The 27,898-nt window shown below is 40.9% G+C and overlaps 1 protein-coding gene across 1 annotated transcript in view; it reads right to left on the bottom strand.

Annotated features, from left to right (window-relative positions):
- TMEM63A (transmembrane protein 63A) overlaps nt 1–23,008 on the bottom strand; it is a 32,918-nt gene extending 9,910 nt beyond the window's left edge. Inside the window, exons 1-17 of the mRNA XM_084261815.1 lie at nt 22,817–23,008; nt 20,514–20,593; nt 18,128–18,191; nt 16,683–16,720; nt 15,335–15,477; nt 13,321–13,372; nt 12,103–12,211; nt 11,644–11,714; nt 11,109–11,189; nt 9,283–9,406; nt 8,802–8,935; nt 6,404–6,541; nt 4,416–4,569; nt 3,579–3,685; nt 1,829–1,915; nt 1,114–1,176; nt 51–213 (exon numbers count right to left, since the gene is read on the bottom strand). Coding sequence (XP_084117941.1) covers nt 51–213; nt 1,114–1,176; nt 1,829–1,915; nt 3,579–3,685; nt 4,416–4,569; nt 6,404–6,541; nt 8,802–8,935; nt 9,283–9,406; nt 11,109–11,189; nt 11,644–11,714; nt 12,103–12,211; nt 13,321–13,372; nt 15,335–15,477; nt 16,683–16,720; nt 18,128–18,191; nt 20,514–20,593; nt 22,817–23,002 — 1,794 coding nt within the window. The 5' untranslated portion in view covers nt 23,003–23,008. The remainder of the gene's footprint in view (nt 1–50; nt 214–1,113; nt 1,177–1,828; nt 1,916–3,578; nt 3,686–4,415; nt 4,570–6,403; nt 6,542–8,801; nt 8,936–9,282; nt 9,407–11,108; nt 11,190–11,643; nt 11,715–12,102; nt 12,212–13,320; nt 13,373–15,334; nt 15,478–16,682; nt 16,721–18,127; nt 18,192–20,513; nt 20,594–22,816) is intronic.
- Nucleotides 23,009–27,898: the final 4,890 nt, after the last annotated feature.

Here is a 27,898-nt window from a genome sequence, read left to right as displayed (position 1 = left end):
GATAAAGATTAATGATTGAATTGCCTTTTGCTAAGGAGGGGCTCTAATACCTGTTTAATATTTTTCCTTTCTGCTGTGGACTTGGCCATTATCATGCGTATGGTGTAAAGTATGAGGCCAGGCAGGCGCAGCAGCTCCATCCCATTGCCAATGAAAGCAGAGGCAATCACATAGTTCACAAAGAAGGCTCCCTGGTCAGGCAGAAAGACACATCTGCAAGGAAAGACATCGGACACTGACTGAAAAGCAGGCAAGCAGATACAGCATATATATCATGGATTCCTATAGCCTTGGGAAATCTCTTACCATAAGCATAGGACACTCTTAGTGGCTAGAAGACTTCTGATTACCTTACTGAGAGTACTACATAGCTATAAATGCAGTGAGTGTAGTGTGCAGCAGGAACCTGGCTGAGTTGCAGTTTGGATGAGGAATGAACTGTTCATGAAAAGATACAGCAGTCTGATGGGTGACAAAAGCATCATTTGATGTCTGCAAGAGCCACACGAAACAAAGTAAGACTGCAATAGAATAATTGTCTCTCCTAGCTTAGTGAATAATTGTCATCCTGTTAATGATTTAACAGCATTTGGAAACCTAACTATGTCCTAATAATTGCATTATATTCTTGCCTTTCAGACACAGTCATGAGAGCTTATAATAACCAGTAGTTGCGAGTTTGCAACGCTGGCATAAAAAAGTTCATGTTTCTTAAAATCAAGAGTCAATGGATTTTAGACAGAGAACTGCCACAGCTATATGGTCTCCTGTAATCCTTAAGAAGGTGCCTAGTCCATGATATGCAACAGTCCTCAGTACGTGTTCTAGTCCCCCATCACCTGCATCACACCATGCTTGTCTTCTACAAAATCCATGAGGTTTGGGGAAAATAACTACCAAATGCTTGGATAGATTAGGTAGCAGGTAAAAAAATAAAAGGTATGGATTTCTTCAGAGCAAAAGCATTTGCATCCTCCCCTTATTCAGATGATCTCCACAATCCAAGAGGTTACCATCCCTGAGCCAATTTTAATAAACACTAACCAGGGTTAGTCAACAGCAAAATACCCCAAGTCCCAAGTATTCCTTTAGCAAAGGGTGGCCAGTACTTACTCCAGTCTAACTGCAGAATCAGACGATTCTCTGTCAAACAGCCAACGGAAAAAAAAATCAAGGCTGAAAGAAAGATGATTGATGTAATTCAGACTTCAACAGCTCAGTACTGTGTAATGCATGCACACATACTTGCTCCTCTAAGTAGTTAGATCAGGACAGCGCATAGAGAATTTAATGAAGTGATCTGAACACTACTTTAGCTTTATCCCAGCTACTGATAGCCAGAAATGGGGGAAAAGGTACAGGATCAAAGAAAACAAATGTCTACTTTGTGCTGAAGTTTTAATGAATAATTTTTAGCAGTTATTGTATAGGTAGGACAAACACATGCTACCTGGTTAGCCAGGAAAACTGCCCAATACTGTAAAGGTGCAAAGAAAAGGATAACTATAACTGAAGCATAAGGCATAGTCAGGAAACTGGCTTCTCAGCTATGATGGTGAGCATGGGCAACTTTCAGTTAGTCATTGACCTTAACAAGGTCTTAAGTTTTTTTGCTAAAAGTCAGCCTTCTGAAACTTCAAGGACCATGAGGTCAGATGAATGAAAGATGAACACTGACATCTAATGGGCAATGACAAAATGACCATGCACACCAGAGGGAGTGGGAGTACAATCAGCTATACCTCAGTTAGCAACTAGGAAACAGAAGTAGGATGTTTCACATGAAAAAAATACCCAAACATTACTCTGTCCAACTATGATTCTTTACCTGGTCAGACCAAGGGAGGGCAGAATCAATACCATGAAGATCAAAAATATGTAGACTTTATGCATCATTATTCTGTTCTCTGCAGATCTACCAACACAAAAAGTCACTGAGTAAGAAACTCATACTAAAAAAAAAAAAAGAAAAAAAGAAAAATAAAAAGAGACAGACTTCTACACATGGAGGATCTTGCCCAGAAAATGTCAGCACCCGCCAGACTTCCAGTTTCCCTACCATGTCACATTGCTACAAGATACTCACAAAACAAACACCTTTGAGATATTCATAAGTTAGACCAACCAAGCTCTCAGCATCGTCTTGGGCAAAGAAAACATTTCTGAACCCACACTCTGGGTTGGCACCACTACAGGTCTGCACCGCCAGCAAGGGGATGTGTGACAATCACAGCTGGTCTCTCATCTACTGATACTCACATCTCACAACAGCTTGTAAACAAACAACGAAGGATTAAGCAGTTTGTGAAAGGGCATCACTGCCAAGAAACCAGACACTTAAACAAGCTACTTGACCGTCCTTGCCAATTGTCAAGTCTTTGGGAACAAGAGGACCCTACTAACACTACGCCCCTACTGCAGTAGGAGGAACATCTATCTAGTGACACACCACTGCCAGAAAAGTGCAGCGATTGCTGCAATTCAGACTGTTAAAGGTGGCATCTCATAGAGCATTAAAATCACAGAGGTTTTATCATAGGATCATGTAACCCTTGGGCACTGTGGGGTGTATCAGTGTAACTATACTGAGGCTTGAAATCAGATGTCATCATCAGTGGCTTTAGAAAATTATTTCAATGGACTGAGAAGGGTTCAAAGTTCATGTACCTTGTGCAATTACCCTGCCTTCCCCCTGCCCCTCCCCACCCCCCCTCAAAAAAAAAAAAGCATACAGCTTTGATGAACAACCAGTAGGTTCTAAACATGATGTCTTACAAGGGGATGGTACTAAAAATTAAGTCAAAAAACCTGACCTTAAGATGTAAAGCCAAACATGGCTGCAGACAGTATGGGAAAAAATTGAGTGAAGCTGGGATTCAGTGTTCTGCTTTTACATGACTGTGAACTGGGGTTGAAATCTGCTGTGCTAAATCAAGGTGTGGTGAGTTCTCCAAATTCACAGCACGTCATTGTGCTTGGAGTGCACTAGTCACATCTGAAAAAGTTGTGTCAAGACATCTGCTGGGCTTTGGTCCCATAGGCCTGCTCAGAATATCCAACAGCAACCAAGCTGTGCACCAAGAGTAACATCCAGACCATTTCATCCATGTAGAACAACAAAAAGATGGAAGCCCTTTTTATAAGTAGCATGCCAACAGTTGGAACACTTTCTGTTAAAGTGGGATTCTGGGGTTCTGTGAGGTTCTCAGCCTGGAGGGGATCCAAACCCACACCTCCTGCCTTCTCAAAGCATGAGCTAGTTATGGGATCAGCAGCACTTACTGGCTCCTGTTGTAGCTACACCCCCTGAGCCTGCTTGTATGGGTTTTTTTCTGATTAAACACAAAGAGAGACAGAGAGGGAAGCATAAGCAAATTGTGTGGTCAGATTACACTCACTGCATTGATTATAAACTACTGAAACTACAGAGTATTGCTTATAACGTTAGAAAGAGACAAGAACACGACATTGCCTGCTACAAGATCTACGGGTTTAAGAGCTCCATGACAGACAAACACTTCACCAGTTGTTTTAGTAATTCAGCTGATAAGGCCAAACCAGAGGAAAATCTTGCTTACTTTGTCCAGTGGGACTCCAGTAAAGTTGAATAATAGACAATGGTTGGTAGCAAAGCTGAGAAGGACCAAAGTAGGAGCGTTGGGAAAAACTGACTGACGATGGGATTCTAGTGGGGGGAAAAATAAAGTAATAAAGACATTTTAATGCAGTTGTGGTAGGAGAGAGGCTGCAACATTTAACTTTTTCTAAGTTGTAGCAGGTTAGACTGTTGAAATCATGTGCAGAGGCAGACAAAACAAGTGAGTGCTCAGCACTGGTGCACAAGACAAAAAACAAGTGTAGGACTGGGAATCAGATTTCATGATAGTAGTAGTTTTTATGTGGTTTATGCTAGTTGGGTAAGTGTTAACAACAGTTTGCAACAGACTTTAGCTGCAGTCAAGTTAGGGCCAGATATATATCCCATCCTGCTTTGAATACAAAAAGTAAATTATGACCATGACCTTTTACTTCAGAGTTTAAAATCTGATTTCCCTCTTCTCATCACGAAAATCAAAATAGAAGCTGAAATTCCATTTTTGGCAAAGGTTTTTGATTACAGAAGTTTAGAATTGTGTGTCAATTTAGAATGCTTTTTTTTTTTTAACCACAAACAAATGCGGCATTTATAATAAGACAAAGCTTCAGATGAAGTTATGTCAGCCTACTATCAAGGAAGAAGACAGAACTACAGACCTGATTTTGGACATATGCTTTTTAATCAGCAGTTACTTAAAACCACCCTGAGAACTCCCAACTGCGTTTAGCTTCGTCAATGTTTCGTTGCCTTACTACCTACTGGTTCATCAACACTCTGGTCTGATGAACAGCTACATCAAACATGTGGTGATACTCACATTAAGGTAGTGAATAGGTTTAGTGACATTGAACTTGTCCATGGTTGAGATGATTATGGAAGGAGTGGTAAGAAAAAACAGCACAATGAAAAGCAGCAAGTTAATGCAAGCCCATCTGAACCACCATTTCAGCCCACGCACGGAAAGATTTTTCCTGCAAAAATAAAAAGGACATAAAAACAAGCACAATAAGCATTTTCTGTTGAAAAATATACATACTATCTATCAAGTAACAAGTGTGTTTCTACATTGAGCTTTCATAGTCTCAAATTTTATATAACAAAGCACTACACTATTTCTAATAGCAACTAGAACTTAAGAAATCTGTGCAACTTTTCTTGAATGATAACGTAAGTGGCACTTGCAGAAGAGCAGATTTAGTCTTTCATAACATGAATGCAATGTCTAATGTAGTTAAGGTTTCAGGTGAAACACTTCCACTGTTTAATGCAGAAGTATTAAAGAAAGTCAGAACACAAAGAGACAGAAGATAAAGAGAATTTCTGCAAAGACAACAGCTAACAGAGGCAGAACCTCCCAAGAAACTGTGTGATGTTTTAAAAATTATTTAAAAACCCTGCATCCCTTCCTGCCATATTAAAAGAGCAACCATAAGAACTTCACCTGTTTAAGACCAAAGTGTTACCTGAAATGGTTCTCAAAACGACTGGAATGACTTGAACCCAAGCCAAAGCCAAGTATTCAAAGCCAAGTATTCAAAACAGACAAAATGAGGATACAGAGGCTCAGTAACATCCCCAGTTATGACAACTTAGGTATTTTGGAAAATCCCTGAACCTCCTCTTTCTCAAGAGGGAGGGCAGAAAAGAAAAAGAAAAAACCCAACAAAACCCCACCATCTTCTCCTCTCAGAGAGATTCAGACAAGCTTTGTGTTTCAATCCACTGAGTCTCAATGATAACTTCCTGTGTACACAAGACAGTGCTTGCAGAAAGGAAGAGGAAATGAAGCACACATACATGCAAGAACCCTTCCATGAAAAAGGCAGATTAAACTGATCCTGCTTGGAATGCAGCTCGTAAGAGATTTTTAATTCACATCTCAATAACACAGCTGCAGAAGACACAACTAAAAATCACTGCTATTTGTTCTAGGGTCAGAGATCCTGCACTTTGTTCTCAACTGCAGAATTGTAGTTTTAGAGAAAACATCTCAATTATTAGAAATAAATGGCATCATCACTCTGAAAGTAATTTTCTATTAAAATCACTAGGAAAATAGAAGGGTTTAAGTTATATACAGGTGAAATACAGTAACTTCTGCATGTTTGTATCTCACCTGAAGTTTTAGTCAGGCAGTGCAAGTGTAACAACAAATTTACTGTCAAATGACCAGGGGATCACCCTGATCCAAACCTAACTAACTTACAAAGCAATTGGAAAAGATTTAGTCATTTTTAGCCTACAAGCACAATAGAAGGCAGTGTCTTAACACAGTTTAATCCAAAAAGCATTTATCTATTTTCTGACAGTGTTCTGTAAGTGGTGGGTAAAATCTGGGAAATTTACTGGCACAGTAAAGAGATGTTAAAAGGCAGACTGTAGTTCAGAGTGGATTAAATTATACTTATAATGTGGGAACTCAAAAAAATACATGTACTGGGAGAAGAATCAGCACTAACACCAGTTGCTTTTCTCAGACCTCAACAGTAGAGATGTGTTAACCTCATAAAAGGAAACACTGAGGCACAGACATTAAGGAGCTGTTTTTTTGTTGTTTTTTTTAAGCTAACAGGAAATACAGGTACCAGAACTTTGGGGTGGTAAAACTCTCATCAGCTTCTGGGACGTCTCCCTGTGGTCAGTGAAGAACACCAATACCGGAAATAAAGATGCAGATCAGCCACATCCAAATAAATACTACAGAAAGTCTTAGTTCAGGGTTAAAGACAAGTGTATTCACCCTCCTCCTCCTCCTCCTCAAAACCTACATTATCATAAATAAATGGATGTAAGAACGAATCTTACCAACAGATATTCTCAGGATAAGGAGCGTATGTAACCTCCCAGTTCGATACACACAGGTCCCTGCTGTACGACGATGGCTGGGGTTCTCCTTTACACTTAATACTCTGACATTTGCAGGCATTGAAGTCCTTAAGGATACTGTAAGGAAGAAAAAGAGACGATTTTCCCAAATTTCTCACCTGAAAATGCTGCATACGTAATGAGAGAGACTGGGAATAGTGCTAAAGAGGGGGTTTTGCCCTTTAATAATGAGAGATCAAGATAATACTTACACAACAACGTAACATCATACTATACATATAGTGACCATCACGTTAACAGTTACTACACAGGCCTTTGAGATCTGACAAAGCTGGAAATAAAGAGCAGTCTCTCTTTGAACTGTTCAGTGCTTCTAGCAATAGAAACAACACCGTTATTAATTGCTGTGTGCAGTAAAAATATATTCAAATAAATCAATGCCTGAGAAGATTAGAAAAAAATAAAGGCAGCTAGATCCCCAAACACCTGTGTGAAATTACAGCTGTCTTCAAATCAAAGTAAAGGATTAGTCTGCACTCTTGTATCATTACACTAGTATCAAAGCTAGCCAATTTTGCCTTGAGTACCAATACTCAAATTTTTATCATCCTGGTATTCTCACAATTCCAAACATTACCCTTTTTCACCCACTCTTAAAATCATCACAGTACTTAATTTTATCTTCTAATATTATCAGCTGATTGACAATTAATATGTTTAAACAAAATTTAAACACATGATGAATAAATGCTTTCCCAGATTTCTCAGAACAGCAATAGAACAGCTGGGCAAATAGAGACAGTACAGCTGCCTGTGTGTTGCTGTGTAAACAGTTCCACTCCAGTGGAACAGTTCCCAAGCCAGTGTAACAGAGCCTATATCATATTTGGGTACATTCTAAAATACCTGAATGTGCTTGTTTCTTAGTTGTGGTCTTAACACAAAGAAAACAGAGAAACACACAGAGGAACACCAACCAAACAAAAGCCCCAAAACCCAGTTCTTCACCTTATCAGAGTTCAAGTAGCGATGTCAAACTGCCAGTATCTTGCAGCAGCAGGTATTTTAAAAAAGTTTATAATTTGACAGTTAATTTTTAAAAATACATACAAAGCAAGCTTCAGCCCTACCAGCCATACTACAAAGCAGCAGCATCAAGCAAACTTCTACATCCACTTGACTCCATGAACCTGAGTCCTGGCTTCCTGTTTCATGGCTTTGGGGAGCAGAGCCCACTAAGGCCACCAAAGAACTTTCTAATTTGATGGTAGCCTCAGCTCCATATGTAACCTAATCTAGTTTTCCAGAGAATGCAGGCCTCCCCATCAATTCCACATCAAACTAAAATCTTTTTGATAACTGCACTCAGAGATGCCTACTGCACAACTCAGAACACATGCCCAAGAAGAAACTATCCCATTGAAGTGGGATGTGATGAATTATCAGCTTAAGAAGGAACTTGAGTTCTTTCAGTTTCCCTTCTTAAAATGTCATTTCATGTTCTAGATTCTCTAAATACAGTGCATAGCACTACAAAATTAGAAAGGGGACAAATTTCACCACATATAATCACTACTTAAAGAGCAGCAAACAAAACTTTCTCCACCATCTCCAATTTTTGCAAGGAATTCTATACCCTGTATTTCTTTCGAGGAAAAAAAAAAAATCCTGGAAGACGGTCTCTAATGCAACTTAAAGGTCAAAAGGACACAGGCAACTTAAAGCAGAGGAGCTATGAAGAAAAAAAAAAAGCACGATTCACTCTTTTTGCAACACAAGTATCACTCTGCTTCATTTCACCCACTTGTGTCAGTAAATGATGCTCACAAACTGCCAATCGAAACCAGGAGGTTACATGCATTTTCTCCAAGCAAAAGGAGCTGCACAACTTCTGATATTAGGCCTATACATATCTCTCTTGTTATTATAGATATCTGTAATGTGCATTTATCATCTACAGCCAGGTTAGTCATTGACTCTACTTTGTTGAGATGACTGACTAGCAGCTTAATTTGCACCCACCGTGACAGATGGCAAATTGGACCACATGCACAGTAAAAAATGGATAAATCAATGACTTGTATTCAAGAGCAAATTAGTCTGGCTTACTGTTCACCTACACTGATAGACTGGACCCCACGCAGAAGGGAAAGGCTCCTTATCCCAGAAAACATCCAGTCACTGGGGTATCCTCTTCACTCAAAGCATAGAGCCTGAATGCACACTTATTGGAAAACTTACCAGAAATCAAAATGGACCAAATCCACAGGACAAGGAAGCAGAAGAAAGGAAGAACCAACATAAGCAAACAAGTAACACAAACAAGAGATCAGTTGTACTGTTCAAGAGAACAAATAAGACAGCAGACAAAACTTACTAGGTTGCCATGGATTTCTCTTGAAAGGTTACAAAAGCCATTCCCAGTGGGTTATTATGAACAGCTTGTTCCTCTTTTGAATATTCTTCCATCAGTTCGTTTTTAACTTTGGTATAATAATCTACAGCATCCTCCTGTTGGGAAATTTATGACCATTACATTCCAGTAACTGATGGCCAGTGTCATCATTAAAATACAGCTTACACAAACCATAGCTTCTCTGCCTCACACTACTTCCACAAACTACAAATCACATCAGAAAGCAGAAACAAACCAACAGGAAGTTTTTCCCTCTACTCCATTGGTTTTTTGCACTGAGACTACATTTCAAAACTTTTGGGGAATTCCTTTTCTGTACAATATGAAAATAGGAAGGACAGGCTATCTGCAATAAATGAAGCTCAAGATGCCACACAAAAACTACTTTATATTCTTCCAACTCTCTACTCTGCCGTAACTAAAACCAAACACGATCTCTTACCCTTTCACATCCTCTCACTTCACAGCAGCAGAATTGTCCACACGGCTTTGGGTTGATTTGGACCCGCTTGCCATACTTCTGCTGCAGGTGTTCATAGTAACTCAGGCTTTTTTCTGCCTGTTTTCTGGACAGAAAAATACATCCATAACATTTTGGAAAAAAAAAAAAAAAAAAAAGCCAGTATCAGCATCAAGCTTAAGAAGAATATAATCCAAGAGAAAAAATTATGTCAAGATCTGATTAATTTCTTACCAGTTGGCAAAGATATGCATATATGTTATTTTGGCTACTCAGGGTAATTTATTTGCAGGTCAGTAACAGCATTATACAGCCTACACTTGTAACAACAGTTGGATTTTCCACTTTGCACTTCCTGACAATAAATAAGTACACACGTAAACAAACAGCAAGTCAAAGCTTATCTCATGCAACACACAACATATCACAGCTACAAGGAACAGGATGAACCCCACAACTCACCTTGAAACACCGGGGAATCTAGCTGAAACAAGGTCTTATGGTGGTAGTTGGCTGTCTTGGCCATAGTGATTATTTAGTAGTGAAATCTAAAATCTTTGTCGAGAGGAGGAAAACTGCCTCCAAAACTCCAGCTATATATGGAGAGAGCAGATTTCGGGCTGCTTAGGGAACTGGTTGGTAAGGTCCCCTGGGAAACTGATTTGGAAGGCATCAGGATTGATCAATGCTGGTCACTTTTTAAGTACCACCTCCTAAAAGCACAGGAACAGGCAATTCCAAAACACTGGAAGTCAAGCACATGGGACAGGAGGCTGGCTCGGCTGAACAGGGACCTGCTTCTAGAGCTTAGGTGGAAAAAGGAAGTGTACAGCCAATGGAAGCAAGGTCAGGTGATGTGGGAGGACCACAGGGACACTGTAGGGACCTTTCTAGGAAGAAAATTCATGTGGCCAAAGCTTGGTTAGAGCTGAGACTGGCCAGTACTGTGTCAGACAATAAGACAATGTTTGCAAATACATTAACAACAAGAGGAGAAGCAGACAGAAGACCCTGGTAATTACAGGCCTGTCAGTCTCTCCTCCGTGCCTGGTAAAATTATGGAGAAAATCATCCTGGGAGTTACTGAAAAACATCTGAAGGACAATCACTGGTCACAGCCAACATGGGTTCAGGAGAAGAAGGTCCTGTCTATCCAATCTGATTTCATCTTACACCCAGCTGGTTGACCAAGGGAAACCAGTTGGCATTATTGGTTTGGATTTCAGTAAGGCTTCTGATAGTGTCTCACGGTATCTTGCCTGACAAAATGTCCAGCATACAGCTGGACGAAGCCACGATGCATTGGGTGGGCAGTTGCCTGAAAGATTAGGCCCAGAGGGTGACTTCCTATGGCTTCCTGACAAGGGGGAGCAAAGGGGCAGGCCCTGATCTCCTCTCCTTGGTGACCAGTGATAGATCCCAAGGGAACAGCATGAAGCTGTGACATGGGAGGTTTAGGTTGGCTATTAGGAAGAGGTTCTGCACTGAGAGGGTGGTTGGGCACTGGAACAGGCTCCCCAGGGAAGTGGTCAGAGCACCCAGCTTGGCTGAGTTCAAGAAGCATCTGGACGATGCCCTCAGCCATGTGCTCTGACCTGTCTGGCCCTGTGTGGAGCCAGGAGTTGGACTCAATGATCCTTATGGGTCCCTTCCAACTCAGGATGTTCTACGATTTTATGAAGACCAGACCAGAACTATAATTCTTGACTAGTAAATGCAAGCTTAGTACTACTGGTATATGTTGATTAAGGTCTGTCAAAGCATTCATAAAACCATGCTAAATTTGGGTAGATTACAAACACAAGTACCTTTTTTTGAAGAGGCCAATCAGCTTGGCTACATCGTAACACAGCTGGACCTCCACCACAGTGCAGGTGGGGTAGGCAGCACTGAGAAGGAAGCAGTACATGAGAACAGTAAGAACAGAAAATACAATGAAGAAACTGTTTCAAAGAGCATCACTGTATGTGACCACTAGTTTCATTTCTGAAGGAGGTATCAGAGCAGAGATACAGCTGCAGAGAGTTACTTTAACATGAGACATGCAGCATTCTTCCCAAGTGAAGGCAACATGGGAGCATTACTGGAAAGTGCGAATACACAGCCACTTTCATAAAACATTAGTTTTAAGATCAGCTAACTAACTTTACTGAAATATAGTTTTTTATCAATTCCATCTAAGGAATAAGACCTACTTTTAGAAAACAAATACTATAATAAGAATTTTAAACAGAGCAAAAGTAAAAAAAAAAAAAAACCACCCCACGTGTCCACTTGGTTAGGTAAAATAGGACAATGTTAAAACTCCTGTTCCTAACAATAGCACTCAAACATGGAACTTACGTGAAATGGTCTTGTATTGTCTCTTCTTTTGCATTTTTTGGAAGACCAGTTATAAACAATGTGCACTTAACCTGCAAGGGAAAAATACAACTCCAATATTGAGAAACCACGTGGAAGATAAAACAGGAATGAGGAAGGCACTGACACAGCACAAACAGCTGTCTTGTAGAGGGGAAAATTGAAAGGAAATTTTGATGGGAGCCACATCTATTCAAGATAGCACCACATTCACCTTATACACTGGCAATAGGTTACACCAAAATTTCACAAGTCTCTCCCCAACCCCCTTCCCTCCACTCATTTTCACAATTTAGTCAGCAGAGCTTTCCTTTCAGTGGATTTCTTCATATTCTAGCAAGCAGGAGCTGGGTTTTTTAAGAATTTAGCAATCTGGGTTTTTAACATTAGCCACTTGCAAATATGCTGTGTGATTCTTTTCACCCCAATACAGGAACTTACTGTGTTTTCTTCTTTATACGTGACATACTTCATGTGATGTCTCATGAAGACAACAGTCAGAATCAGGTAAACAACAGCAAAAACCGTGTGCAGCCAAAGAAGATTATTACTGTCAGACAAAACATGAATATGATAAAAAGGAAGAACTAGATGTCCAACTGATACAAGTAGCCATCAAAACACTAAGCAGACCAGAAACTCTCACTGAACCGAGGACAAGGAGAAAAGGTAATAAGTCACACCTACACAGACAATTTGGCAGCCATTAATGTTACTTGCTTATAAAATTCTATGGGTAACACACCCACAAAGAAAACAGATATTCCACGACATGTACATTTTTAGGCAGCATTTCACTTGCACCTTCACATTCAGATGACCATTAGCACACACTGTGCTATTTGCCAAGATGTTTTTTAGTTGGCCTTACTGGGATGAGTGGATAATGGAGCTCTCCCTGGATGCAATCCTTAATTAAATTAAAACCAGCCTAAAATGGAATAAATTCTGCTTCTCTGATAGCTCCTTCCTCAAGGCTTACCGACATTCTGCAAAACTGAAGAACTGTTCACAGAACGAAGAGCTTTAATAACTACAATTAACCTAGAACACAGGAATCTATTTTACAGATTTAAAAAGCCCAACCAATCAAAAAATCCCCACTAGTTACTAAGATTCATAATGTGAAAAAGCACATTGATAGAAACTCTATTTGACATAATAGCATAGATAGATGTGGATTGATCAAATAAACAGAAGAACTGTATATCTGTGTTATCTCAACTATTTTACAGGCCATTTTTAAAACACATAGCAGCAATTCTAATTGTGATCTAAGATGGGAGAGATAGGCACATACATAAATCTAACGTAAGAAAATTCAAGTCATCTGAGTTACACATTCTAGTAAAGCTGTCTGCTTTATTTTCCTTCTGGAGTATGGTTCCTTTTAATGTGGAAATTTCTGAAAAAAAAAATATCGCTAGATGTGCAGTCATTAGCCAAGAGAAAAGTGGTGTATTGAGATAGTAGAAGCCAAGTCTCCAGATTTCTTATCAGCACTATAACTGCATAGCCTGAAGCAGAAAGTATCCCAGTTTCAGTTGGAGTGTGAATAAGTAATTCCTACCCCAGGAGCCACGCTGCAAGCATCAATTCAAGTGGTTTGAGACTATGGCACGAAACAAACATAAGAAGTACTCTGCAAGATTTACTTACCCAATTTGTAAGTTTACTATAGTTGTTCTTCCAAAACTATAGGGATCTTTATCTAAGAAGAACAAAACCAAGTAGCATAATTAACTGCTGCAACATTAATAAGCAAGCTATCAGAAAGCTTTTTTAAAAAAATTATGATCTACTACTTTTTAATGCTGAGCGTAGTCACTGTTAAAAAGATTTAGAATCATGATTGATGCTAGCTTACACTCTATCACATTTTAAAGTTGGGAAAAAAACCCAAATCCACAAAAACCCCACAGGATTATACCACATTCAACCAATCAAGATAAAAACCTGAATACTAGATCTTTGCAGGAGTTCCCTTTTCTCCGCCAATCTCCCTTCACATCCATTATCATCATCACGTAGGGATGTGAACATATTTCCTTCAGATTTTCATTCCATTTTTACTGATTCCTTACATCAGATGCTAAACTACATTAATTCAGTGTTGACAAAGGAGCACTGATAACTTTACTAAAGTAAAAATGAGAAAGTTCATATGACATGTTTTTCTAGACTATCAAGTACCTTTAAAAAATGATAATGTGAGTGAAAAATTGAGTACCTATTGACAAAGAAAAAAAGAGCTAAGTGTATCTGGAAAGCTAAACTACCTTCTAGCATAGAAGATAAAAAACACACTGCAAGTTAAGTAATCAGAACAGAAAGAACTGTAAATCTACCATATGTTGACTTTGTGTAAGGGGAGATTGACTAGAACTTTGCATTTGTTTTCCAGCTGCATTTCCTGGCATCACAAAAACTAATGCAGGAAAACAGAAGCTGTATTATCCTGCTTTAGAAGGCCACCCAACACCCTACCATTGGAGTTAAGAGGCCATCTGTTGTTATCCAAGACACTACACTTTTTGTCCAATTGTAGTTAGAAGGACAGTGCACACCAACTGATGCACATTACAAAATGCCTTTTGGAATAAATATACAGGTAGTAACTACACCAGAAGGGGAAACTAATTCTACAAGTTCTTTGAAGCCACTGGTATATCCCTCTTTATGAAGGAGGTGAGGACAGCAACAAGTGCACTGGCCGAGTTAAATTTGAGTCTGTAAAACTAAGGATGCTGGCTGAGAACACAGAGATGGAAAGCAAGGAAGGAGAAGTGAGAGCAAAATAATACAGGGTTATTTGAAAGAACAACAACAAAAAAAAGAAATGAACAAAAAAAAAAACCCAACAGTGGGCCTTACAAAAGCAGATATTAATATAAACAGAATTGTTAAGAAAGAATTCATAAAAGGGCCATCAGATGGCAAGTTCCACAAAGAAAGAATACTAAAGGCCCCATTACAGACAAGGGCCAAGTCACAAGACTCTTCAAAACACAGGTAGGAGTAAACTGAAAACAAAAATTAGGCCACATTATTAGGGACAATAGAAGACAATAAATTATAGGGCCAAAGATCAGCAAAGTCAGTACACAAAACAAGACACAATTGTTGTGGTGTAAGAACAAACAAAATACAAGCAGGTACTCCACTTGAGAGCTCTTTGGGAAAAATGAAAGAATTATTGCTTTTTGTTGCATCACTATTTGCAGAGATGATCAATGGTAAACAACCCTGTACACATGATCTCGCCAAGACTGACACAAAGCCAGGTACAAAATGGGCTTATAAGGGCTCATCATCAAGTGCAGAAGAAGGTTTACACAGGATTTAACAGACTTCTGTCCACCAGTATTCTCATTAGCAACCCAAATGGCAGATTACAGGCCATGGTTATTGTGTTTGCTGAGAGAAAATTAGCAATGCAGAGAGGCAGGTGTCACACCGACAGGCTAATGGGGACTGGCTGCAAGAAACACGCAGCCATTCTTGGCGCAGTCAGCACTGACAGAGTCTCAGTAAGATCTGTCCAGTTTTGATCTGCAAACCCAAGACAGAGGGGAACAACAGGAGACTGTCGAGCTTAATAAAAGTTTTGCAGTGATAAAACCCCTAAAATTCTCCTCAGGACACACACACACAAAAAAAAAAACCAGCTTACCAAGTAGATCACCTGATAGGTTGACAGGCAGTATGACACACACAGACAAAATGCTGACAGCAATCAACAAACAGATGATGTGCCGCTGGAAGGCAAGGTAATGTATGGCATCTTCACCACACCGCTCATGGATCTCATCATCGCTGCATCATAGATAGAAAAGCACATCGTCAGTCTCCTTAATGTCCTTGGGGGCTTGGGGGATGGTTTTTGAACATACGCTAATTTCTCAGGCTACTCAGTGACATCTCCACCAGTCCCTACCTATTTTCATCACAGTTGTGTTCTTTCATTGACAAATTTAAGTTCCGAAAGTGCCTTTTTCTCATGTGGTATCAACATACAAAAGTTAACTTGAGGGAATTCAAGATGGAAATAAGTAATCTGAAAAGCAAATACAAATGCAAGCTCTTTTTTATGGGTCTAGAAGAGGACAGCCGTTTGTTGTGACGCCCTGCTTTTAAGACAGTCATAACACGTTAAGTGTAGCTCTCACACTTTAATATCACATACTGGCAGTGTTCACTCATCTCCATAAAGGCTCCTCATGAGGAAAATGACAACAGAATCACCTTCTTTTAATTGGACGTCATAAGAGTAAGACTATTAATAGGCTTTGGAAAGACCTCTCATCATCTATCTGTTGTCAGCAGAACAGATCATTAAAATAGGTGCTCTTCAAAAAGGAAGCCACTGAACTACCAAAAATGGAGAAAGGCTCCATTCACTCTCCCTTTTTCTGTTTCAGTGTACCCAAGCTAGAAAGTGGTCTTTAGAAATCATGATTTACTAGGGCCCAAGAGATACAAAGAACCAACATCAAACACTAGTTTCTGGGAAACAGTGGGATGGGCTTTTCCTAGAGTCAATTCCAGCCCCAGCTAAACCATTTCTCCACAGAAATCCTTGCTAGGAAATCCTGTTTCCTGCCTAGGGCCCTGCTGGCTTCAAACACAGGAACACCCACACAGTACTCTTTGAAGGGTAAGAGCCTGGAGCCTAGTTATTAACTCAGAATCCATATAAATGCTAAAGATTCACTTTGGTTCACACACTGTCCCAAGATCAGGAAGTCCCTGGGCTGCTGGCAGGATGACTGTAGACACTTCTTCAAGAAGTATCCCGAAAACTGGTTTTATTTCATATTGTTTTTCCACACCACCAGAGGCACCTGCAACACTATTAAATTCTATCTACTCAAGGAAAACAAAAAAACCCTACCCCAAAATCCAACCAAATCAAAACCAAACAAGCAAGCAACCTCTTTTAAATGCACACTCCCCCCGCTTTTTAATTACAAAAAGAGCAACACAAACCACAGCTCACTATGTCTGTTTCATGTACTTACTGCATCCGAAAAGCAGCAGTCATCCATGAGCAAAATCCCTATAAATAAAAAAGTAAGTTTTCAGGAGATAGCATACAAAAATACAGTCTAAAATCTGTACATTTAAGGAAAGAGTTTCTATTACACCAATCTCTTGGCTAAAAAGCTAGAGTTTGTTGGTTTGAAATCATTTAGAAACATACAGAAAAAACATTTCATGTCCTACAGACTTTTTACAAGTTAATTCATGTCTGTATTTAGAGGGTAATTAAGGGGGATTTTTAATTATTATTTACATGACTATTGCTCAGGCTTCTTAAATCTATACATGTGACCAAATCCCATCTCCAATTAATAGAAATCAAGATTGAGGCTTCTAAGGAATTCTTTTTTTATAGGACTGATTCAGAGCAGAAAAGGTGGTAATTTTTTCCAAAACCATTTCTAGAGACTCTCCAATTTCAAGGAGAAGTTCTGTGAGAGTCTAACACAAGCTAATCAGCAGTTAGAAACAACACTGTGATCACACTGCAGAAAGGCATCTTGCATCAATTCACAAATCCTCCTACGAAAGCGTACAGCAGAGAGATCGCATCTCACTGAATGTTCCAGTATGGTTCAAAGAAATCTTGTTTCTCAAAAGGCCTCTTCTTTCAAGTGAATAGTATCAAGCTAGAGAGACACATTTGTATTCAACAGCTTCATTGATAGAGTTGCTTTAGGGTTTTAAAAAACATGAAGAAAACTACACAAATAGCAGAGCAATCCTGATCAAACACCAGCATGCTTTTGATGCTCACAGGATTATTTAGTTGCAAGGCTACATATTCATTTGATACCCACATAAAAATGTTAAAGAGTGGGCTGCCACCATTGGGCAACTGTCACAGGGTTCATTCTGAAGCTGCAACACAAAATGACGGGAATGTATCAATTCAAAGACTCCAGAGAGATCATGGTTTGAATCACCTGCAAGTTTGGTTAAAACATTACCTTCTAGTCCAAACTAAAAGGGCACAGTGCATTATTGCTAGCCTCACACTTGCATCCAGTTCTCTCACCTCCACGAGGAAGACAATGTGCTATAAAGACCTACTGGGAATTATTTGCAAAGTGGATATAATGTAACTTTTTGAACTGTTATTTAAGCACAAATTATTTACTGCTAGTTTTACTCCCTCATCAACATCTAACATATATAGTCCCTCTCCTAACTTAAAAAAAAAAAGTTACTTAAAAACAATGAGAGACACAAGATACTGGTTTCTGATATGGCAGTATTTTGTCAGACAGATTATGTATGGTTCTATAAAAGAAAATTAAAGAACATACTACTAATTTGTACATACAGATGGTCTTCCAGTTTAATAGCTGGTTCACTGGGCTAGGTGGAATGGCAAACTACAAGAGATTCCACCAAATAGTTTACATTTTAGAAAAAACCATCAAAACTCTAGAATACTTACGCTATCATACTCAAGATCTTCAGGTACTGATGAAGATGTTGACAATCGGTTGTATCTTGATTCACTAAAATATATTAAATCATGCTTTTAAGTATCTTTAATAAAAGATGATGGAACAACACAGAATTATTTCAATTTTAACGGTTCTGAAGTAACTAAAGGAAGTAATACAAAACCACTTTTTCACTTATGAAAGCTGTGGCTTTCACTTTGTAGCGTATGCTCAATTTTAGAAACTTGGGCTATGTCTCACGTTGAAAAGGGAGGACATGACCTCCCAAGGTGAGAGCATATAACTGAATTAGAAAGAAAACAATATGTTACTGGAATATTAAACCCACAATAACATAAGCAAATGCAACACAGGATCAGATGCCTAGCAAGGGCCACAGAATGCTTTGGGTTGGAAGGGACCTCAAAGAACATCCACACCCAAGCCCTCTACCATTGGCAGGGACATTCTCCACTAGACCACATTGCCCAAAGCCCCATCCAACCTGGCCTTGAACACTGCCAGGGATAAGGTTTCCACAACCTCTCTGGGCAACCTCTTCCAGTGCCTCACCACCCCTGTAGTAAAGAATTTCTTCCTAACATCTAATCCAAACCTACCCCCTTTCAACTTGAAGCCATTACCCCTTGTCCTATCACTATACTCCCTGATGAACAGTCCCTCTCCCACTTTCCTGTACGTCCCCTGTAAGTATCAGTAGGCTACAATCAGGTCTCCCTGGAGCCTTCTCTTTCCCAGGCTGAACAGCCCAACTCTCTCAGCCTGTCTTCATAGGAGAGGTGCTCTGACTCCCAATCATCTTCACAGCCTTTGTCTGGACTTGCTCCAAGAGTCTTTCCTGTGCTGGAGACCCCAGAGCTGGATGCAGTACTCCAGGTGGGGTCTCACCAGAGTGCAGTGAAGTGTCAGAATCACACAAACACACACACACACACACACACACCCAAGCCTGCTGGCCATGCTGTTCTTGATGCAGCCCAAGACATGGTTGGCCTGAGCTGCTAGCACATGCTGCTGGCTCCTTTTGAGCTTGTCATTGATCAACAACCCAAAGTCCTCCTCAGGGCTGCTCTTAATCCATTCTCTGCCCAGCCTGTAATTGTACTTGGGACTGCACCGACCAATATGCAGGACCTTGCACTTGGATCAGATTTGCAAGCTAGCTTCCTGGTCAGCTAGTCCTCCTTACAAGACATCACCTCTTCCCCTCCAGCTTTCAGCTTTCATCTTATTACAGCCACTGCTCAGAATTTCTCCACACAACTAAATCCCATAGCTGGCTGCAGAGCCACCTCCTCACACCAATGGAGTCCTGTAGCAAAGCTAGAGACATTTAGAAAGTCTGTAGCCCTCAAAACCAGCAGAGTACCCAGTTTTAGTTTGTTGCTAAAAAGAAATGTTGCAATGATGATGTGCCTATAATTACAGGACAATACAGGTCAAAATGGAGTGTATCCATAGGTGTATCCATGATGATTTTGACCTAGCTGGGTCAGGCCACAGCCCAGCAGGAAAAATAACATAGGCTCCTAGGTGTCTGACCACTCAAGGACCTGTTTGTCCCAGGCAGGCCTCTACAGCCCATGTGGAAGCCTACACTGGAGCACCTTCATTCTCACTGCCCGTGCTAGCTAGATGAAAGCTGTCACATCTTTATTTTTTTGCCATCTACTTTTCACAGCTGTACATGGATTACACCCAAAACCACATTTTGAGTCCTTTCCTGTTGCTTAGTAGTGAATTTCCTGCAACTTAGACCACTAGTATCAGTCAGAAGCTCATGGTTACCCACTTCTTAAATACACAGGCATCTTTTAAACATCCCAGGGCACCATCCTGTAGAATACTTTTGAAAATAATAATCAAAAGTTCATTTGCACTATTACTAAAATTCAGTGAAGAATTTTTAAAAAGTCTACAATACATTTATTTCTTACTTTCAAACCCTTCAGAAATACTATGGCACAGGCTGCATAGGGAGCTCTGGGAAGATACTGTGCTTGAGCCAAGATAAACAAACTAGCTAATGCCCTTCCATCACAGAAACACACTGCAAACATCAAGGTATGTTAGCAGACAAGCAGTCTGTTTTCTAATCTCCACTTCCTTAATCCACAACTGCAGAACAGAATTCAAGACAGTGCCAAACACACAACTTTATTACTGAAGCCATGAAGAGCAATTCTGTGAGTGGGGTGTTATTTCACACAAAGCAGCACGGGGCCATTTTTAACAAACCTGCACATGACTACAAACATATCTAAGTGATACAAATGTACTTAAGTCCCTACTTCCACATTCCCCAAATAGTTCCACCAAATCAGTCTGATTTTACCTTTTTTACCTTTGTTGTAAAGGCAAAATCTTTTTTACCTTTCAGCTTCTGAAACCAGAGCAACACGACCGTAGTCCCAGAATCTCTTTCTTATAACGGAAAACAGTAATATTAAAATCTAGAAAATAAAAACAAAGATCTTTGAATGCTTATTTTTACACTTTGTAATAATTATTCTTAGGTGCATAGGAACTGTCAAAAAAAGCTCTGCTACCTCCTAAACCAGCTGTCATACATTAACCAAGCCAGTGGTGACCCTACTACAAACCAACCTGTCTGGAACCAAAGGCCTAGAACACCTGTCTTCCCATTCTCACCTATGCAGGAAGAGCACTGCATGCAAAAATGCTTCTGAACTCCAAGCACATGGAGGTTTGTGACAGAAAAAGTAGCAAACAGTACTTCAGAGAAAGTCAGAACTTTCATAAATACAACTTCATCACTATTCAATACTTAATGACTGTGACAGAATTTTATTTTATTTTTAAGCAGTGATGTAGACAGGCTGTAGGTGGCTCAACTATTTTCTCAAGTATGAGAATTATTTTTCTCCTCATAATCCCAGAAATTTATATTTGATCTCTGCAAAGAAGTTTTTTATCTGCCCTCTGTATTTTCACTTTTTGAAAGATGCTAAGAAAACAAAGAGGAAAATACAAAAAACCACCCACCCACACTATGTAATTCCTACATGCTGCTTTTTTTTTTTTAAGAAAGAAGTGACTCTGTATAAAGCAATGAACAGAAGTAACAAGGCCTGTTTCCTATGCATATGTAGCATACGCCCTCGCCTCCTAGCCCCTCCTACATCCCATACCTGTTTGGCTAGAAAGCCGTGCTTGTGATGTAACCTACTTGGATCTATGCAAATACCGACTGGCCAGCCAGGATGCACATCAAGATTATCTGTGTGTCAAGATTACACAGCCAATTTCTGCATTTCACAATGAGTAAAGCCTCCTTATGAGAGAGTGCCAGCGGAAATGATAATTTAGATCTTGATCCTTCATCTGGCCATTAAACTTCAAGCAGGAACTTCAAGCTAACTCATTCTCTCCACTCTGACAACTTTGGTTGAAATTGGCTAATGTATTCTACTGTTATAAGGAGGAACTGCCAAACCAAAGTGGGAAGACAATGCAATATATAAACCCTTCTTACTTAGGAAACCAGCCTAGAAATAATATTCAAAAACCCAGCAAATGACAGTTATTAGAAGGATCTGCAGTAAACATGTTATCAGTGTAGGAATACAGCTGCTGCTAAGTAAATTGCAGTACTCTATACTTGAAGAGCCTCCTACATCACATCCAACTTAAGAGAGGAGAGTTCAACAGCAGGGAACTCAAGAGCAGAGGGCTCTGTAGCTTAAAATCCAACCACAGCTTTAAAAAAAAAAAAAAAAAGAAAGAAAAGAAAAAAAGAAGCTCCCCCCCAAACACTCCTAACTAAATCTTATTAAATGTGGTGCCATCAGTCATGCAGTGCAGTAAATACTGTGCATCCTCGGAAAATGAATTTGTGGTAACATCCTAAAAAATCAATAGCAAAGAATGCCACTACATAACTTTTAGAAACATCCTCTACGTTCCTACAGAACTATCTTCTATGTTCCTATAGAACTAGCAGCTCAGATCTTACACAGGTAGCTTTAAGTCTCTACAGTGGCTCTCTAGAACTCAGGAACTACGTCACCCTTTTAGTCTCGTTTTACTACCACAAACCTCACTGATCAGGCCAATCTGCAGGTCCACAGTTCTTTTTTGTCCTCGTGGCTTAAGACAGCCTACACCAAACCACTAGTTTTATTGAAGTCTTAGTTCTAGGGACTCTAGGAGAGGCCAGCAACTAATCCTATTCTTCCTACAATACACTGAGCTGACCAGTGTATTACTCCCTCGACAGATGCACAAAATCTAGCTTTAGAAGTTTGTGAAATGACAGATTTGCCATATTGTACTTCCTTTAGAAAAACAAAAAAGTTAGCAATGGTGTTCCCATCCCGAATAGGTACCCCATACTTAAACCCAGAGTAAGGAAAAAACGTTCTTGCAGTTAAGACAAAACATAGAAATTTGAGCTACCACTAGGAAGCCCACCATGACCCCACATGCAGACACTATGCTAATGCACTCTCTCTACATCGACACACCCAACACAGACTGACACTTATCAATACTTGAAAAGCACATACATGTTCCCAGGATGGCTTTAACACATTTATTATTCTGAAGATTCACAGAAATGAATCCCTACTTGATAAATAAAGAGAATTCTGAACAATCTAATTTTTGAGGCAGCCAGAAGGATTTTCAATGTAAGAAACAGAAACTGGGCTTACAAAAAAGAAGGTTACGTCAAGCAGCAGGACAGTTGGGATCCCACCAAAAGTTACTCCTTGGAGCACTGTGCTGCCCTGGGCAGTGCTGTAGCAGTACGTCTCATTTGTTGAGTTGAAAGGTACACTTCTGTTCCCGAAGTAGACTAGATGAGAGCGTCCAAAACCCAGAAAAAAGAAAGGGTTCATCTTGTCTTTCCCTTAAAACAGAAGGGAAAAAAAAATAAAGAGAAAAAGGTTAAACAACCATGTGAAAAGCCTGCCCAGTATTTGTGAGATGTACTAACAGTACAAGTACAAAAAGTGCAGGAAGATTCAACCAGGAAGTGATTTGACAATCTTTCCCTGTAAGATATTTTGCAATAACTGACAGGCTCAATACTACAAAAAACCCACACAAAACAAACTTCTTTATCTTCTAATCTATAAGATCAAACTACTTATTCCAGCCTGGATTCTAATTCCAGAAGTAACATGGGGCATTAGATATACCAGCAAGCTTCTGCTCCTAGTTGATGAGCACAGGTGAATATATTGGCTTGTGAACTTTGTATTCAAATGTCCAGACTTTGTGATTATTAACAGATTTGCCACTAATTCAACAAAAAAACTACCACACAAACACACATGCTCCTCTCTGTTCTTAGAATATTGTGTGACTTTCCTTTTTTAACAGAAGTCAACTGAAAGAACAGCACAGTATTTAAAGTATATCATGAACAAGAAAGAACAAGTAGTATTTCTGATTTTCTAAGAGAACAGCCATCTTTCTCATTTATAGCCAACTGACTTGCTCAGATAATGCAGTAACGTAAAAAAATGCACAAGATTTAGCTACTGACACAAAGGTCTTTTTATCAGTACAGGCAATTGCTCAGTTATTTTTAGGCTTCTTACTTCAAACATTTCTTTTCTTGGCTCTTATTGACTCAATGATTACCATGTACTCTGGACAAAAGCATCCTTCATGCAGAACACACTTCTGACTGGCAAATTCATAGAGAAAACATACCACTAAACATTCTATCATTTGAAAGCAAATATTATAGGCCATCACACGAGGACAGGGACACCACTTCTGGGACACCACGACTGCACACATCTTTGACAACAGCACTACTCTGGAGGCTGAAAACAAAACCAAATGAAGAACAAGTTCCCCCTTTAAATAGCAGAGGAACAACGTGGAGAATATTGCTCCCAAAACAACGCTTACTAAATATTGGATTCTGTGACAGGGTGGGGAAGGAATTTTGTCACAACAACATGTTTCATCACAGGGGGAGAAAGAAAATTTAATACAAACACCCCCACCTCCCAAAAAAAATGTGTGCCGTGAGGTGCCCTTGCTTTCTAAGGATTGAAATTTGGTGCTGACAGGAAAGAGAACATACTTCAGAAGCCTTCGCCACAACTGTAGTAGACTGCACACTAAACTTGAAGAAGTAACACACGGGATCATATCGGGCACGGTTTCCAGTTCTTGAAAACTATTCCTTCCAAAACCATCCCGCTGTCAGGAAGATAAAGAGCACGGCCAGCCCTCCCACGGGCGGAGCTGCGCTGAATCAACCGAAGGAGCACGCAACGAGTGGCACTTTGCCACCTTTCCAGGAACACGAGCACCGGTACGGGGTCTAGAAAGGAGAAACCGCCTCCCGCATTTTGGCTGGGACCCCAAGAATGGCCCCGACCCGGGGAGGGCCCTGAAGTCAGGGCTGGCCAGGGCCCGTTTCCTCAGGCGGCACATGGGGTAACCTTAGGGCTTCTAAGACCGCCCAGGGAGAGGGACGCCGGCAAGGCTGCCCAGGCTGCCCGCTCCCCTCCCCGAGCCCGCGGAGGGCCGGGATCCCGCTGCGACTGCTGACGGGACAGCTGGGAAGAGGCCCAGAGGCAACGGCTGTTTCCTCAGGAGGGGCGGCGAGGCGGCGGGGAACGGGAAGCGCCCGGCCCCGGCCAGCAGGCGGGCCCCACCCAGCAGCACGAGCCCGCGCCCCAGCGGCCGCCCCTCAGGGCTCACCTCGCCCTCCACCCTCCCCGCGGCCGCACTTGCTCTCACACGGCCCCTGCCCGTCCCCACACAGCGCCGCCGAGCCGAGCTGCCCCCGGCAGCTCCCTTACCTGCACCGGGACCGGCCGCGGCCTCTCCCGTCTCGTCAGCACGGGAGGCGCGACGCCAACACACCGTCCCAGCCCCGAAGTTACAAGCCCCATCAACAAGTCCCGGGCTCCGCGCATGCGTGCTCGGGGCCGGCGGTGAGAGGCAGCGCCGGCTGCCATTGGCGCCTGTCTCCTTCCCTCCCTCACGAGGTAGCGCAGCCCCAAAGGCGTTTGGCTTTTGCCGTCCGGATACCGCTGCCCTTCGCCTCTGTAGCCTTCTCTTTTCAAACCCTGAAGTGCTTCCCTCGGCGCAGGGACCCTGTGGTAAAACAGCGCGCGGGAATGTTGCTGTCATGTTTCTTGCGCTGTGGTCTCTTTTCATCTGGCAGCGACTGGACACAGCGATTGGGAGATGTCGATGCCTGGGAGTTGTTTTAGCTCAGGAGGCACTTGGAGCTGTGTTGGGAGCTTTTTTTTTCCCCTCACAGCAGGGTCAGCAGCAGCTTCTGAATCAGCCTGTGTATGCCAGAACCAACTTTAATGCACATAGAGCGCTCCCTTTGTGTAATACGGTTGAAATTATGCCTTAAAATGGTTTACGGCAGTTGTTTTTGCAAAAATGGTATGCTAGATCTCAAAGACAAGCTCTGGTGAAGCACAAAGGATTTCCTGACTGGTGATTTCTCCATTTTAAGTTAGTTAGTGTGCACTACGTTGCTGTGGTTTGGAGGTAACCCTTTTGTGCCCCGATGACTCACATTAGCCATTAACCAAAAAACAAAACAGATCCAAAAAGAGCTTTACATGGGAGATGGATGTGAGGTATCAATCACCATTCCCAAACTGGTAAAGTGGGGAAATGTGCAGGTACAAGCGGAGTCGGCCATATGGCTAAGATACATAACCCTGAAATAAATTAAGTAACAGTAGTAATATGAACGTGATATGAACGTAATATGAATGTTCTGTGAAATATTCAAAGCTCCTCATCTCCGCATACCTATATAAAGAGCATATGTTGTAAACTGGGGGAAAAATGAGACCTAAGGAGTTTAGCTTAATGTGTCTGTGACGAAGCTGGGATGAGGCTGATTCCCAGCCATCCACAATGACACCCTGTCCTTCACAAGGGCTTACTGCTTCCAGCCAACAGGCCCAAGATGGGGTACAGCCAGGCCCTGCTGTCCACCTCTACCCTTTATTTTACTGTTCCTTCAACAGGTGTTTGATACCCATCATTGCCAGCCATCTTTCCCCTCCCATGTCTTCATCTTTTGCCCCTGATTGGCATGGTTTCACCCCAATGAGCAGCAGACATCTGAAGAAGAATAACATTATGATAACGATGACAATGTAAATGTTCGGGGGAGGCAGGGAGACCACTTGCCTTCAAAGATTTGCACCCTACCTCTGGTCTCATGGATGAAGCAGGACTGATGTTTCAGAACAGTGACCCACTCTAAAAAACAAAACCTTCAAGGCAGTGCAAGGTTCAATTTGACGTTACACTGATCAAAACTTCTGTCATCTGTTGACTTTTCTGTGTAATAAGAAATGAGCATCCCAGCTGCCAAGAAGCCAACTTCTCCTCCAGTCAGGAGTCCTGGTCCTGCCTTTCCATCTTCAACTCCTTACGTCCCTGTGTATTCAAACTGTATTACTTAAGGCCCTGCAGGGATACATACTATCCTGCTCCCTGCCATTTATTAATCCAGAATTGCTTCACTCTTTCAAATCCTTGCCTCACTTTTCAGGAATGCCTGCTTAGTGGAGAGCAGCATTTGACTACACATGTTCTATGCACCCCCACTCCATCCTGCAAAGAGGGTGTAGTCCCAGTTATCTGCAATTAGCAAGAGATATTTCAGGATATAATTCCATAATTCATCTTGTGGTTGCACTATAGATAATCTGGGATTTAAAATTTAAAATAGAAGTTCTTAGCTCAAAGCAGAGTAATTCGATTCATTGCTGGAATATATTCCGCTATTGTTGAGTGATATTAATGATTTTAGCTTTAAAAATGCATTCTCTTTTATTGGGAACTTTCCCACTATGTTAGTGGGAAAGTTATGTAGCAAGAGTTCAGTAGAATGGCTATTCCATCCTGGCTTTTCTGTCCTATGGACAGTCTACTTCAAAACAAGAATTTGAAGTGGAATTGTTATAATCTCTATTCAAATCAAATTTTACTGATGTAGCTGCAGCAGAGCAGACTTGCCATGTAGGTGAAGCCTCAGTGTATACTTGCAGCTCTTGTAATTCTAGAATCAAAATCTGTTTGATTTTCTCACTGATTTCCTAAGCCGTTTGTGCTTTGGATTCTTGTCTTATTTTTCATAATTAAGTCCTTGCTCTGGCTAGGGGATCTTATTCTGTAGTGCAAAATGGATGATGCTTAGTGATCTTGATGTTGCAGTCTTGACATTCTTTGTTCCGAAGACTTCTGCCCAGCTACAAAATAATTTTTTCTTCTCTTTCTCACAAGAATAACATCAAGTATTTGTAATTCATTGGTGGGGGTTTTATCCCTTCCTCTGTCTAGACAGGCTCTTTAGCTGAGTGGTGTGATTTTGTTTATCTCTAATTTCAACAGCAGAGTCACATTTCCCTCCTCCTTACCTCTTGTAAACAGGGTTTTGTTTACCACTGTCTGTTCTTTTGGTGACAAAAGCCACACACTGTCATTAGTTAGAAAACATTTAATTATGTTGCTGAGGCAGATGGAGAGCCAGCCTCTGGACCTAGGGAGCAGGTCAACAGAATTTAAAATTCTTCCATCTTTCTTGTGTTTTGCATGCTCCATATCCACTTCAACAGCTCTTTAGCACCAAGTTGAACAAGTGTGCGGCGTATTTACATTTATATGTGTGACTCTTCCCTTTATTAAATGACCTTATGGCTGAAGAACTCCACTGTCACTTCAGTTTGATTTATCACAGCAGGACTTCCCTTGATGGGTGAACTCCCAACAGGACATCAATA

Source organism: Gallinula chloropus, assembly GCF_964237585.1.
Source record: "Gallinula chloropus genome assembly, chromosome: 3".
Lineage (NCBI taxonomy): Eukaryota > Metazoa > Chordata > Aves > Gruiformes > Rallidae > Gallinula > Gallinula chloropus.
Note: the sequence above shows the minus strand (reverse complement) of the source record. Positions and strands in the feature narration are given on the sequence as shown.